The sequence below is a fragment of the Aulonocara stuartgranti genome (assembly GCF_965226115.1).
Source record: "Aulonocara stuartgranti genome assembly, chromosome: 8".
NCBI classification, from domain to species: Eukaryota; Metazoa; Chordata; class Actinopteri; order Cichliformes; family Cichlidae; genus Aulonocara; species Aulonocara stuartgranti.
Genome location: NC_138959.1, coordinates 22443815 through 22458707, shown reverse-complemented (window position 1 = coordinate 22458707; position 14893 = coordinate 22443815). Strand labels below are relative to the sequence as shown.

Genomic DNA, 14893 nt, shown 5'->3' with positions numbered 1-14893 from the left:
ACTTGGGCTGGTGTACAAATGAATTAAAAATAAGTTCTTTTGATGGTGAGCCAATTGGAGCTGGCTTAGTTTAAGAGTTTTCTCATTGTGATCTATATAGATATCATCAACCATTCAGTGCAATCGTCGAGGTAAAAGTTCAGGTAATTTTCAGGCCCCACAAGCTTTTGTGTGCATCAAGTTACCTCCTGTTTATCTTGTAAAAACACCTCTTCTATTTTGCAGCTCTCAGTCTACCTCCATGCACAGCTGTTTTCTCCTTGTCCCTTTTTCTCCCACCAATTTTCTGAGATGAAGCGCTTTGCATTCTTCGCCATCAGGCCAAGCATACGGGGACAGCATCCCCGTGGGTCACATTAACTGACGGTGAGGACAATGGCACCATCATGTCAGGTCCCATCAGCCTCCATCCTAGCTAGAGAAAAGAAGAGAAGGAAAGAGAGGAAGAGCGTAAGAGCCAGAGGCTCAAACTCTTTAGAAAGGAGAGAAAAGGAGGAAAGAGAACAGGAAAATAAAAAACAAACACACACTGCTGCATGTTTTCCTTCCTTGGGGGAAGGAGTCAGTGTGGATCTGGTCTCCTACTATTGAACTGTCTGAGGCATAATTCAGAGTGTGCAGATGCCTGTATGTAATTTCTAACCTACAGGCGCCATTGCGGGAAAGTTTTCTGAGGCGTTTCCAGCCCTGGAGCGTTAGACATTTCTCATTTCATCTCTGAACCCCGGACAGCAAAGGACACTGTGCAGAGTTTCAGCTGTTGATTTAAACATTCAACAGTTTTTGCATTGCTTCCACTGCACTTGTTGGTGAAGATGTACAGCTGGAACACCCTCAGGAGATGTACAATGTACGACACACGTGTCCAGAAATGGTTCCATGAGGTTCGTGAATTGAATTTGTGCCGAAAGAGCTGAGGGGGGAACTTTCCTTTGATTATGTAGCAGCTGAATTAAGAGGCAGGAAAAAAGGTTGCTGTAGGTTAAATTGAGTCAAGACATTGGGCAACGCATGCAAAACAACACAGCTGCTAAATAAAGACCAAATATAGCTCTACAGCAACACATAGATGCACTGTTGGTCAAATGCAATTCTGCAGTACGGTATTTTAAACATGAAATCAAGATACTAAACAATAAGAATGTTATATGGTTAATATTTTCCTAAATGAAGGGTCCGTATATGAGTCCTTAACAATATGTCATAAGAAGACAGGTGAACAAAACAATCTGACCTATTCTGCCCTTTTGAGCAGACCAAAATTTTAACAACTCTTCCAAATGATCGAGAGGAACATTTTATTTTGGTCTCTACCCAAATTAAAGTTTAACACTTTCTCTCCTCTCACCTATATTTGTCTGTCTGCTAAGTTTTGGAGTTGTTTTCCACTGGAACAGCTGCCTGATGGAACAAGCTTGAATTTTTTTAAGACACCAAAATGTTCTGTTAAGCTGGACATTTGCATCATAATTCATTTTTGGTTCATCTCTCCATATGGACCTATTCATATTCCACCTGAACTTCTTAATAAAACAAAATACACGAGGTTTAAAATCTTGCCACCAGGCTTACAGAAGTTATCATTTATCCCTGGAGAAATGAGCATGAAAAGCAGCAACTTTGAAAATTTTCAATTTTAAAGGGATTTGATAATCTGTGACTAGCACTGTTGTCAGCTGCTGTCATGGAGGCATTCGTAACAGGGGTTTTAAACTGTTCATTTGAACCATGTGGAGAAATGTCAGAAGTTTTGATAATAGGTAAAAGTACAGTAAATGTATATTTGGTGTCTTTTGTCAGCCAAAATCTGTCATTAATGGGGATCTAGTATCATATTTTAATTTTGGACTTAATCCCACAGCAACCCATAGCTTGAAGCAATCCTCACATGTTTTATAATGAGCCTTAGTGCAGCCCCTTGATCCACTGTTCTAACGCCTCTCCCTTTAACCCATCCTCCCAACTTTGTTCTGATTGGTTGCCCCTTGCAAACAGAAGGTTGAGCTTCTTTATCCATAGCTGGAGCTATGTGCCTGAAATGACCATAACAGAGACATGTTTAACATAAGTAGCCACCACTGTAACAGTACATGAGTGACAGAAAATAATAAAAAACACACCGCAGGTCTCATTTAACACTGTTTCTAATACTCAGTCTGGTACATAAGCTAAGTGCAAGTCTAACCTGGTATTTATGAAGGCTCGAGCCACATTCACCTACTCTAAGCACTTCAAATCGCTTAACCTGTCATATCCTCCTGAGATCCAGCCTGTTCATTTATGTCTCCTGTAATGGACATTTGTTTTTGGTCTATATCTTTTTACTTATTTGAGCTAACTTAATAAGTCATGATGTGCTCAATAGAAGATATCCTGGCCTTTCCGATGATATCTCATGTGTTTGGGTGAAAACGTTAAACTGGAAGATACTTTTTTCCTCTGTTTGCAGGAGGGTATAGTCACACCTACTGCCCGCACACTGACATCACCCGTTAACATGCATGTCTTCGGACTGCAGAAGGAAACTGAAGTAAACCCAAATCTAATAGGAGCAGCAGAGATCAGCGAGACAAACACCTGCATCATTCACAATGATGTCACATTAAGTGAATGGCATTTAGAGCTCTGTGGCTCCTGCTGTGTCAAGAAAACAAAAAAAACAGGCAACTCTTTCACCGCACCCTCTCTTGTCTTCATTCCCTTGTATGTAAACACAAGAAGGACACGTCTGTAATTATGCGATTCCCCTCTTCAACAGCGCAGTGTCCTGGGCAGGCATCCGTTTCCCCTCCAAACGGTCGGTGTTGTGGGTTTAAAATGTTGAGAGCTGCTGCTTTTTTCCCCTTAAACAATAGCAGTTTAGTTCTTTGCAGTGAACAAGTGCTTCCAATGTTTGTTTGCTTTTCCCCCGTGGTATGGAAAACTGCATTTTTCTCCACCTGATCTTCTAGTCTTGATGAAACAAACCGCTTTTTCACGTCTTTGTGATAAATTCTTGACACATTTTGTACATTATTACTCCGCCTTTTGTTGATTTTTGTTTTATGTAGTGCAACCACCATCTGGGAATCATTTTGATTTGATTTATGACTATTGTGTAAATATTTTTATTTATTGGATTTCCTATATATTTTATTTATATAAGGGCTGTATGAACAGAGAGTATTTATTATTAGTAGTAGTATTACTGCTGTCAGGTTTTAACAGAATATTTGACTTTTTGTTGGCAGAGTTGGGCAATAGACAGGCCTTTTCACATAAGTGGCAAAACACAGTGGCACAAACGAACTGCAGTACCTCTGTCTAAGCCACTGGTGAGGTCTATATGGCCAGAAGTGGTGAGAAGGAACTAGATGTGCTTTGGAACATTTGTCCGCATGTTTAAAACTGGAAGAATTATTTTTTGCTGGGTAAAGACTGCTGAGTTTACACCACTTTGGCTCCCTCAGTTACTGCAAGTAATAAAATATAATAGATACAGATGAAGTCAGAGTGTATTGGAGAGAAATACAGTATGTAGTGTTTATGCTGTATGTATCCATACTTCTTACTACAACAGAACAGCTACTTTATACCCAAAATATTCTAGAGATGTTGTTTCTAACAGACTGTTTAGAAGACACTTTTAATGATGAACTATTAAATATTGATATTAAAGAAAATTTTGAGTTTGGTTTGATTGGTTTTCATATGAAATTAATATTAGACTTCTGATCCTCATGGGCATACCACTTCAGACCACTGATAAATTGGCAGCTCTCATTTCATCAGACAAATATTGTCATTTAGTGAACTTTCTGGAAACTTTTTCTTGGAGCAGCTGGAGTAAAATGTGTTTACTTCAGAGGTAGCAGGTTCAGTACATGCTGAATATTTGAAGCAGCGTCACTCACACAAATATTTGGTCATTTAAAAACATTTAATAGTCGACCTGCCTGACTGACAAATACAGCTGATGCTGCAGGACTGATCCTGTAGTGCCACCTTGTGGCTGCTCTTTATATTACATGGAACGAGAGCAGTAGCAGTTTTGAGTCCTGGAAACTTGATTTCTGAAGCGAATCAGGGATTGCTACTAATGACATACAGTGCAAAAGTCTGGCGCTGCCTCTCTTTCCTTTATATTTTGCCAGGAAAATGGAAATAGGTGCAGAAAAACTGTGTTTGTACAATTTTACCGAGGTTTGAAAGTTAGTACTTGGTATAAACACCTTTATTCTTTAACACAAAAGAAGCAAAACATGAAGAATTTAGAAGTGGGTTAAGATGCTTGATGAATACTATAGAACTGAAGAGAAAACATTTTAATAAAGTCAACAGAAAAGTCTTCAGAGAATAACAATTTTAATGGAAGATAGTATTTGAAAATGTCACACATTTAATAAAGTGCAGAGTTAAACATTTGCCTTGTGAGGTCTAGATCATCATCAATGATCACCCCAGTTTAAACAGCCCAGGATACCACCTATGATGGTTTAGATGTCAGACGAACATATATATTAATCATTTTAAGACAAACATTTGTCTAAACCACGTGTGACCCTCTGCTTGTAAGCAAACATCTTTTTTTTTTTTTTAAAGTACATTTTCCCCCCTCAACAAATTCAGGTTCAATTCAGTGATTTTAGATTCACAATCTGAATAAACTAAAGACCTATTTATATTTGAATATAAGCAAAACGATGGCCTTTTTGAGACTTGTGCATTAATGATCTACGCAGGATCAGGATGGTGAAGGAGCAACAGGTTAAACAATATTTAGAGTAAACATGTCCCAAACACAACAATTAAACACAGTTTGCCAAAACAGTGATGGAGGTAAGTGGTTGATACACATAGTTTTCCTATGCCTGGTTTAATCATGCAAATATAAACAGTCAAATATGCATAGTGTATATGAAACAGTGCGTCTTTATAAACTGAGAAAACTCTAAACCCGACAAAGCAAATGAAAGCTGTAAAGCTGAGTGGTCCTGAATTTAAAAAATATATATAATTCCCTGTGTTCATCAGATGTTCCTGGACGTGGCATTCTGAAGATAAAACTTTGGTCAAACGATACTTTTAAAGCCTGACGAGCCGGCAGAACGGGTTTAACTGAGCTGGCCTTGAAATGCATCCTGTTCTAATAACTACAGGAATACAAACAGTAAAAATAAACAAATAAAAAGAATTAAGGCACCAGATTACATTTTTTCTCCCTCTCCACCAAGTTCCATGAAATTCAAGTTAGTAGTTTTTACATTATTGGGATGACGGACAGAAAAAGTGGAAACGATTTCACACCCACACTGAAGAAAAGGCAGAACACAGCATGGCACGTTAAATAAACAAACTGACCGAAATGTGACAATAGACTAAGGAACAAATACCTCATTTTTGGCATTGGACTCAAATTCAGATTTCTGCCAAAACAACTGAACTTAAAGTATCCTGTTACATCCTGGCACTTTGTGCATTTTGATAGCAATTTGTTACCAGCGTAACACAATCAGAGTCTTTACACCACCATTTTCAACATGAATATTTTTTGTAATAAAGTCTTAGAGCAAGAAGTATAAGCCTTGCCAGTGATCTTTAAATGCCACTAGGCACTTATTTGAGTAGTTCCTAAACTAATTTTATTTTAAAAAGTCACTATAAAAACTTCACATATAGATAAATATCAAAGAAAAGGTTTCCTTTAATTCCATAAATGTCAGATTTTAAATTGGGAGTCCTTACATGCCATCTCTCTGCCTCACAAGATCTCTGGAGAAAGACACAAAAAGATCTGCTGTCCATGAAAACTATTACAAATTCTCATTATCTGTGTGAATGATTAAAACAGAGACATCCTTTAGACACATTAAAACAGAAGGATTGGAAGACAAGGCCAGTGCTGGTTATGTGATGATAGTACGATTCATGGATTCTTCATCATTCGATTTTTTTGAGCAGTCATCTAACTATAATAAACTTTGTGACAGACTGCCACAATGACAGAGAGACATACTGGAGCACCTCGTGAGAGGATGACAATACCTGTTGAAAACGCCTCTCGTAAGTAGCAGTGCATGAGAGGATGAATCCTGCCTCTAAAATGACAACTTTGAATACTAATCCAGAGGATATGCATGTATAGTGATCCTGCTGACTAGTGGTGCAACGGATCACGGTTGATCCGTAATCCGAACCGATCCCACTCCACGGTTCAGCACGGACGTGATCCAAAGATTCGAAAAAAAAAAAAAAGTATGTGTATGGTCCGCGTGGTGGGTCTGTCAAGCGATAGTTATGGCCAGCGCTAGTGGTCAAAGTGGAGAAGCAGAGGAGTTTGCGGTATTTGCTGCCCAGTCCGACCGGGCTAAAGCTATTACAAAAGCTACTGGGGTGTTTAGCTGCAGACGGGAGGGCGTATTCCGTTGTGCAAAACAAGGGGTTTAAACTATGATCAACGTGCTTGAGCCACGCTATGATATCCTGTTCGCGTCAACTTTAGTGGCAAGATCGTTCCAAGCATGTATGAGCAGGAAAAGTTTAAAGTTACGGCTGAACTGTCCCAGGCATCTTCTGTTGCCCTAACTACTACAAATGGGTGGAGCTCCAGGGCAACGGAAAGCCACGTGACCGTGACAGCTCATTATATCACAGCGGAGTGCGATATAATGTATTATTGTAGGGTCTACCTTACAATATAAAGCACCTTGAGGCGACTGCTGTTGTGATGTGGCGCTTTATAAATACAACTGAATTGAATTGAGTGGTAGATACAAAGCCCTATACTGCCCTTAATAACTGCATGGAATGAGTCTTGAGTTGAATGTTTTTAACAGGCAAAAAATACTTCAATAAGTAAATGTTAAATTTTTGTCTTTTTTCGCTGATCCGAAAATTGATCCGATCCGTGACTTAAAACTGTGATCCGATCCGAACCGTGAGATTTTTGATCCGTTGCACCACTACTGCTGACCCAAGAAAACGTAATCTTAAACACGTTAATGTACACAAACAAGTATAAGACCCATTTTTAGTCCCCTGTCCACAGAGTTTAGCACACCTTCACCCCTCGCATACACCTCAGAGTATGTTGAACAACACCATAAAAGTCAATAACAATAAGTGATGGCTGATTAAATATAGAAGTGACTTGCCAGCCACATGCAGGGATGTTATCAGTTATCTTCTAAAATCCACGACTCGGTCTATCATTGCCCAGCCAGGTTGTTGCCTCCAGGATTTATGACCATGGAATCCAGGAAGGGACGGAGAGCCTGGCCAAATGGTCTGTGAGGAAATACAGCAGAGAGTACAGTTACATTACAAACCAAAGTATTAGTCAGTTATATCATACAAGAACAGCAAACACTTAATACCACAAGAGTAATCGTTCAAAAGAGACGCAGGATGAAATGATTGTACAGCATACATCTTTAATGTCTTTAAATAACAAGAATTGGGCACTTAAGTTTCCATTTATTTCGGATTTTTCTACAAACGACACCGGGTCAAAATTAAATCACTCACTTAAATCTTTAATAAGTGGAGCTGAAAGTTCTACGTGTGAAAAAGGCCAATAAATGTCTGAAAGTGATCACAGCTGACCAAAATTAGTAGTTTATTTTGGGCAGTGTAAAAATAGTTTTCTCAACCCAGGTCTCTAATTTTTGACAACTGTACATTCATATTGTAATGGTGTATTTAATACAACATTCAGGGTGCATATAATTTCAAATGCATTTTTCCATTTATATTTATTATCTATAATATAATTGATATTATTATGCATTTTTAGTATTTTGCCATCAGTATCAGCAGAGACTCAATTTGACTGCACAGAATTAAGAAGCTTACGTGGCGAGGATGTCAGATGGAAGGTCTGTGATGTACGATGGGATCTTTCTGCCTGTCAGGAATTGAGCCACTTCACTGCTGAAAGTGTTGCAGTTGTTCTCAAACAAGTTGTAATTGGCACCTCTGCAACAAATGAAGGAGGAAGTCAGAGGAGGGAAGAAGAAGGAGTTCAAAGCGCAGAGAGAGGGAGAGAGAGGTGCACCACAGGGTGGAGAAAAGCAGGTGAGTAGCAGGAAGTGATGAGACAGAAACATTTTAAATGCAAAATAATGAGGGGGAAGAACACTATATGTACATTTTAGCTCATTCCTAAAAACTATTATTTAGACTCAAACAGGGCAGTAACGCATGAGGCTTGTTCTGTGCATTCAAGCTATGCACTTAATTCTACTGGTGCTACTTAAAAACAAATCATTTGTAACTGTTTGGTTCAGTTGTATTTTTCCAAAACAACAACAACAACAACAACAACAACAATTATAATAATAAAGATCTCATCATCTTCTTTTACCTGTACTTGGACTCTCCCAGTGAAGTTAAATACTCCTTAAAAAGGTCTTCAGGCACTTCAGTGGAGCCCATATCTACTACAGAATCAGGCGGCCCCAACAAGGTGCCTCCCTAGGAGACAAACAGATGCACACTTCAGTGACTTGTCACTGAGATTCTGACACAAGTTTCTTGATTTTTTGTCTAGATCAAACGGCTTTAAAGTGCACTGTTTATATGAGAGGATGGTGCTGATTCTTACAGGTGGACAATTGGTGATGCCTGTTGATCCACCAAAGTAGTGCTCTTTCCCGTGGACCACAACACCCGTGTGCCTGTTAGACGCCAATGCATTTGTTTTTTAAACAGTGGTATTAAAGTACTTAACTGCAGCTCAGGTGCTCAGTAAGAATACTTTTTATAGAACTTTCTTTATGTAAACTCACCATATCCCATCAATATGTCTCCCTGTAAAGATAAAATAATTTAAATTACGATCAACTTTTTCCGCCCTTAGAAATCAACAACTTTCACTTCCGAAGCATCCCACTGAGTCATGACAGAGTTTGTCAGAAACTCACCCAGCATGGAAGCACTCAGCTGACGGGCCATCCCTCTGGACAGGTCATAAACGTAAAGTTTTACTGGATAAGAATCAGTTTGGTCCATGATAACGCAAAACGATTTATTCGAAACGACAATGCAGCTAACCTTCTAGAAAGTTACTTAGTCACTACAGAGTTCCCAGCTAGCTAGCTTCCCGGTGGCAAAGAAAAGTTTAATAAACCTTCTGGTGGTGGAACTGTGAGAAATAATAAATTCAGGCTACAGGCTGTTTAAAATGCTAGTAATAACTGTAAAATAAAAAAGTAAATGTAAAACCTAGCTCGAAGTTGCCGGGAGTCAATTCCAGTGCTGTGTCACTGTCTATCAACGATAACGCTACTGTCCTATCACGTGAACAGCAGGCTTCCGGCTTTAGGGTAAATAAACCCCGCGTTTTTAAACGGGATTGGCCAATACCTTAGATTGGCAGATAAACTGCCAATAGACGATAAGACATCCAGTAGGCGTTTGAACTGTGCTTGTTCACGTATCTGAACGCGCCAGTGATTAAAACTAGCCTGGACTTGTGTGCAGAAAGGAGAAGCACACGGTAAGTGATGGAATTCTCTGACGAAAACTGTGTATGTATTTCATTTATGTTGTAAGTTTAGGCTATCAATTTTTGTGCCTCATTAGACCCATAACATTGTTACATAGTTGGCTCCTAAATGGAAATGGCACGAAAAGTGGCTAATTACAAGCTAAGCTAGCTAACATTTGCTAGCTAAAGTTAAAAACATAGTTAATTAAACATTAGTAATGCGTTAACGAGACTGTTTTGAAATGCCTTGTCGTGTGCATAATAATTATTACCTGGTGAAAGTTGCACCATATGTTTATTTGTAGGAGTACATAGGATGCACATTTTAAATACGCCACAGAAAAGCCTTCTGCCATTGATACTTTGTTTGAATCTAGTGTTGTAAATGCGGCAGTCTTTTATCCCTGGTTTTCACAGTAAATCCTGAGACGGGACTGAAGGCAGCACCAATGGCAGAGTGGAACGCCTACTACCAAAACGAGGATGAGGAGGGAGAGCAAGAAGAAGGGGAGCAGTCAGGGGGTAAAAGGAAAAACCGCTACTCAACGCTTATTTACACCGCTGTGCAAAAGTCTTGAGCCACCACTTATTTGTTTATATTTAGCTTCCTAAGAGCCCCACTTTGTTGTGTTTTGTGTAATAGCTTTCCAGGTTTTATGAAGGTCTTTCAAAGTTTTTCTTTAAACATTGGCTGCTTTCCCCCCTTTATTAACTCCAGTTCTTGAACCTGGCAATTTTCAGAGGAATGCTTTTAATTCTTAATTCACTTAACACTGACTTATAAATCATTCAGGTGTAGAAAGGCAACTAACAATAAAAGTTCAGCTGCAGAGTTAGGTGAGGCATCATCAATATGGAAGAACGGTCGTAAATCACAGCGGCATAGCTCCATATATTAAACGTCAGGGCTGATATAAGAGCATAAAATATAATACAACGTAGGCAGGTAGAAGTCAAGCCGAGCAAATGCGCCATCTTCCTGTCACAGTCAGGAAGTTTGAATGTTCTTCAAGAAGCCTGGAGAACTACTCCTAAAGACTACTTAATGAAATGACAAGAAACTTACCTTAGAGAGTTAGGGTTGTGTTGATGAATAAAAGTTGGCATACCAAATATTGACTTTCAAGTTTGTAAAATAGTATAAACTGACCTTTGTGAGAATACTTGCTTTATATACTGTATTTCCTTGTATCTTTGCACATGTTTCAATAAATGCTGCACCTGGCAAAAAGTCAAGAATTGAGGGGTGGCTCAGGATTTCTTAAATGATACTTTTGCTGTTATCACATTTTATTATCACATTTTAGTTATTAAAATCTACTTCAGCACAAGTAAAATGTTGGCATGTAGCATTGATACAAAAAGTGATACTGAAGTGACAACAGAATAAACCAGGTCTCCATCTTCAATAGGAGACTACAAAATTACAGGGAGAGACAGCTTGGTGTTCTTGGTTGATGCCTCCAAGGAGATGTTCATCAAAGGGGAAGACGGGGAACCCTCCAACTTTGATATGACCATGCAGGTGAGATGGCTGGTTATCTTTTTCTTTTGCTAGTTTTAATTTTATAGTAGTTATTTCGCTCTGCTTCGTATAGCAACCTTGTAACAATGATGGTTTGTGTGCTGCTCTTGTAGGTTGTGCGCACTGTGTACACCAGTAAGATCATCAGTAGCGACAGGGACCTGGTGGCTCTGGTTTTCTACGGCACAGAGCAGAGCAAGAACCCCAGAAACTCATTTAAGCATGTCTATGTGTACCATGATCTCAATGAGCCTGGTAAGATGCAGCTCTTTGAAACAAACACATAATTACACTTTATTTTGTTATTGTTTTGTTTCAAACACAAATGTAGGCAATCTTCTTATCTGCAGTTCTTTTTCCTCTTTTTTTTCTTTATTTCAGACCAAAACTTCAAAAGAGCAGAGCAAAGCTGCAGTCAATATTGGCTCATACTTCCTCAGTAGTTTGTAAACTGCTGAACATATCTTTCTTATACCCTTGTCTGTCTCTTGCTTTGGACAGGTGCAAAGCGAGTCCAGGAGGTGGATGCTCTGCGGGGGGAAAAAGGTGCCAAGCTGGCGGCAGAGACCATAGGCAGTGGAGAGACATCATTAGGAGATGCTCTGTGGTGCTGTGCCAACCTCTACAGTGACATCAAGCTCCGCCTCTCCCACAAGCGGCTTATGATTTTCACGTGCAGGGATGAACCACACGGAGGCGACAGCGTGAAAGATCGACAGGCTCGCACCAAGGCCAGTGATCTCAAGGAGACTGGTGGGTCTAAAAGAAGCTATTCACGCAAGCCCTTTTAACTGTAAATTTTATCACTGCCGCTCTGCTTTTATAATTGATTAACTTTACCAGCCTTTCGGGTTTCTATCTTCTGCTAATTCTGCAAGTTCACATTATTTTACTGAAGTGTGATGATTTGTTATCATTGGTAATTGTGTATGTGGGCTGTCTTCCCTCGACCTTCTTCTTTTAGGCGTCGTTATTGATTTAATGCACCTGATGAAACCGGGGGGCTTCAACATCTCGCTCTTCTTTTGTGACATTGTAAGTCCACCAGAGGATGAGAGTGAGATGGGGCTGCAGCTGCAGCCTTCTGACAAGCTGGAGGACCTCCAGAAACGGGTGCGGGCCAAAGAGCTGAAGAAAAGAACCTTGGCAAGGCAAGCAATGGCTTTCTTTGTCTCCATAGCGTATTTATTTACCTTTTCCTCTTGGCTGTTCTTTACACTATCTATTCTTTCTGCTGTCTTTAGGTTAAACCTGTGCCTCGGGGAGGGCATAAATGTAGCCGTGGGAATTTATGCAACTGCTGTGGCAGCTCGCAAACCAGGTTCCATCAAACTTTACAGGGAAACCAACGAGCCAGTCCGCAGCAAAACTCGAACCTTCCACACCCAAACTGGCAGTCTGCTGCTGCCCAGTGAGATAAAGAAAGCCCAGGTAATGAAAATCTCGTGATCCCAATCGAAAGCAGTGCTATGTTTATTCCATTATTTGAGTGCTTTTTATTTTTATTTTTTTAAGATTTAACTTACACATGAAAACTCCACTTTATCTGTGTGTGTTGTGTAGTATTATGGTGGTAAAGAGATTGTGATGGAGAGGGACGAGGTGGATGCCATTAAGAAGTTTGATGACCCTGGATTGTTTCTGATTGGATTCAAACCGATGGAAAAGCTCAAACTGCTTCACCATATCCGGCCTGCTGTCTTCCTCTATCCTGAGGAGGATGAGGTGAAAGGTAGAACTGTGTGTGCAGTCTGATTTAATTCTAGGAAGGAAGAATAAAACCACCACAGTGTTGACTCTGGATATTTCTAAATATTTTTTCAAAATAAAGTCAACTTAACTTAAGTTTCACTCATCTACACCCTGCATGCAAAGACTCTTTGTTCCAAGAACGCTGAGTTAAAGCTGAGTTATTTGATAAAATAAAATAGAATTGATGATGGGTTTAAAGTAAAAGCTTTAATTAAATTGTAAGCAGCTATAAAAATTGTCTGTTCAGTCATAGTAAATGTGGATCTCATTGATACTGAATCAGATATCCTGTGATTTTTATTTATTTATTTATTTATTTTTACTCAAGGCAGTTCATGTCTGTTCTCCGCCTTGCTGAAGAAGTGCAGCGAGAGGAACGTGTTCGCTCTGTGCCGTTTCATCTCCCGCAGAAACTATCCACCTCGGTTTGTTGCCCTATTGCCTCAGAATGAGGAGCTCGGCGAGGGGAAAGTACAGATTACACCACCAGGTAATGTGGTGCTGGGGTCAAGATGGCTAATTACATTTAATTATTTTAGCTTCTTTAAGTGCAACTTCAGAGTCTTTACAGCTTTTAGCAAAAATAACTAAATTTTACAGTAATACAGAGAACTCGCAAATACATAAATATTACTTAAACATTTGAACTTAGTTGTGTGTAATTAACTGCAGTGTGACGCGTCTTGTCTGCTCATGACTTTACCAGGTTTTAACGTCATCTACCTGCCGTTTGCCGATGATTTGCGGACTCTGGACCCTCCGCAGTTTCCCTCGGCCTCACAAACACAGGTGGACAAGATGAAAGAGATTGTCTCCAAACTCAGGTTCAAATACAGGTAACTCTAGAGCCCCTTTTTTTTTTTTTTTTTTTAACAGGGAAAACTGAGGAGTTATATCAAATTTCATAAAACTAACAACAAGAAGTACTCTGGTTTATAGCAGAGTCATGCATTTCCTTTTTTTGTTTTTTGCGTAACCACTAATATTATTTTCACACTCTGTAATGTCATGCAGGAGTGAAGGTTTTGAGAACCCAGTCATCCAGCAGCATTTTAGGAACCTGGAGGCCTTGGCTCTGGATATGATGGCTCCAGAGGAAATTGAGGATCTCATCAGTAAGATGCAGACCTAAACACAGATCCCAGTTTCCTTTTGTGGCTGCTAGAGTAATTCTGCTCATCGCGCTCTTTCTCTTCCTCAGTGCCAAAGGTTGACCAAATAGACCAGCGTCTGGGTCCTCTGGTCCAGGAGTTCAAAGATCTGGTCTACCCTGCCTACTACAATCCAGAGAGCAAGCCAGCTGCCAAACGCAAAACAGGTCAGAGCATGAACCATCAGTGAAACTACGTAAAGTTATGTGCTAGTATGTGTTGTGAATTACATCCCAAGCAAAATGTTTCCAGGTAGTCAGATTGACTTATTAATAACTTGCATCATTCAGTAGTTCGGGAATTCTGTGATTTGATAAATCTGATTATTCTTTTACTCCATGAACTCGCAGCTGATACTGGAGGTGGAGCTGAGAAGAAGCCCAAAGTAGAGCTGACAGAAGATGAGTTGAAGGCCCACGTGCAGAACGGCACTCTGGCAAAGCTGACCGTGCCCGTTCTAAAGGACGCCTGTAAGCAATTTGGGGTTCGAACCACTGGGACCAAGAAGCAGGAGCTGATAGATGCTTTGATTGCCCGTTTAGGCTCATGAGGAGTCTACACCAGTCTTAATCCACAACAGCTTTGCACAAAGTTCTGGTTAATTTTTGAATCTGTTTGAGCAGTCATCATGTATGGTTCCTGTGCTTGTTTTAAACTCGCTACACGGCCCTCACATGGACCAGACGCTGTGTTTTCCCGTTGGGCTTGATTAGATAAGAATAGCGTGACAGCCCCATTATGTATAAATACTGTTTGAATGTTTTAAAAAAACTGTCATTCTGTTGTGATCAAGCACTCACTCCAGTGGTGTTTGAAATGATAAAGAAGTCTAGAAGCATTGGAATACACTGATCTTATAAATACTGTAACTAGTGGTGACACTTGATGGCGTTGCATTTGCATTAATAAACTGTTTTATACTACTCACCTGATTCCTTTTATTTACATAATCACGCAGGTTAGTTCACCGTAAGCTGCATTTCTAGTTCATGTTGC

General features: G+C 39.7%; 2 protein-coding genes across 4 annotated transcripts; one reads left to right on the top strand and one right to left on the bottom strand.

The window, feature by feature from the left end:
* Positions 1 to 4327: 4327 nt before the first annotated feature.
* desi1b (desumoylating isopeptidase 1b) lies at positions 4328 to 9852 on the bottom strand. Of its 3 annotated transcripts, none has more exons than XR_014278452.1 (7): positions 8904 to 9289; positions 8769 to 8790; positions 8585 to 8657; positions 8345 to 8454; positions 7834 to 7956; positions 7134 to 7266; positions 4328 to 5751 (listed from the first exon to the last, which is right to left on the bottom strand). XR_014278452.1 is itself a non-coding variant. In XM_082544104.1 (7 exons), the coding sequence occupies exons 2-7, from the start codon at positions 8932 to 8934 to the stop codon at positions 7188 to 7190; spliced, it is 438 nt and encodes a 145-aa protein (XP_082400230.1). In that variant the 5' UTR covers positions 8935 to 8938; positions 9742 to 9852; the 3' UTR covers positions 6773 to 7187. The 3 variants fall into 3 exon arrangements, 2 of the variants coding, with proteins under 2 accessions (XP_082400230.1, XP_082400229.1); XM_082544104.1 differs by lacking the exon at positions 4328 to 5751 and adding an exon at positions 9742 to 9852 and having other exon boundaries at positions 6773 to 7266; positions 8904 to 8938; XM_082544103.1 differs by lacking the exon at positions 4328 to 5751 and having other exon boundaries at positions 6773 to 7266; positions 8904 to 9288.
* Positions 9374 to 14820, top strand: xrcc6 (X-ray repair complementing defective repair in Chinese hamster cells 6). The gene is made up of 13 exons (XM_082544100.1): positions 9374 to 9478; positions 9887 to 9991; positions 10882 to 10994; positions 11108 to 11249; positions 11496 to 11747; positions 11959 to 12145; positions 12239 to 12425; positions 12558 to 12726; positions 13075 to 13236; positions 13453 to 13582; positions 13761 to 13861; positions 13948 to 14064; positions 14248 to 14820. The coding sequence occupies exons 2-13, from the start codon at positions 9919 to 9921 to the stop codon at positions 14445 to 14447; spliced, it is 1833 nt and encodes a 610-aa protein (XP_082400226.1). The 5' UTR covers positions 9374 to 9478; positions 9887 to 9918; the 3' UTR covers positions 14448 to 14820.
* The last annotated feature ends 73 nt before the right edge of the window (positions 14821 to 14893 follow it).

What these genes read in the sequence shown, in the direction of transcription:
- desi1b (XM_082544103.1), bottom strand. Translation starts at nt 8,991, where the DNA reads ATGGACCAAACTGATTCTTATCCAGTAAAACTTTACGTTTATGACCTG. An exon ending in GCTGAGTGCTTCCATGCTGG is followed by an intron (nt 8,791 to 8,903) that starts GTGAGTTTCTGA and finishes TTATCTTTACAG; the next exon opens with GGAGACATATTGATGGGATA. An exon ending in CTGGGAGAGTCCAAGTACAG is followed by an intron (nt 7,957 to 8,344) that starts GTAAAAGAAGAT and finishes CATTTGTTGCAG; the next exon opens with AGGTGCCAATTACAACTTGT.
- xrcc6 (XM_082544100.1), top strand. Translation starts at nt 9,919, where the DNA reads ATGGCAGAGTGGAACGCCTACTACCAAAACGAGGATGAGGAGGGAGAG. An exon ending in CAGTGATCTCAAGGAGACTG is followed by an intron (nt 11,748 to 11,958) that starts GTGGGTCTAAAA and finishes TTCTTCTTTTAG; the next exon opens with GCGTCGTTATTGATTTAATG. An exon ending in AGTACAGATTACACCACCAG is followed by an intron (nt 13,237 to 13,452) that starts GTAATGTGGTGC and finishes TGACTTTACCAG; the next exon opens with GTTTTAACGTCATCTACCTG.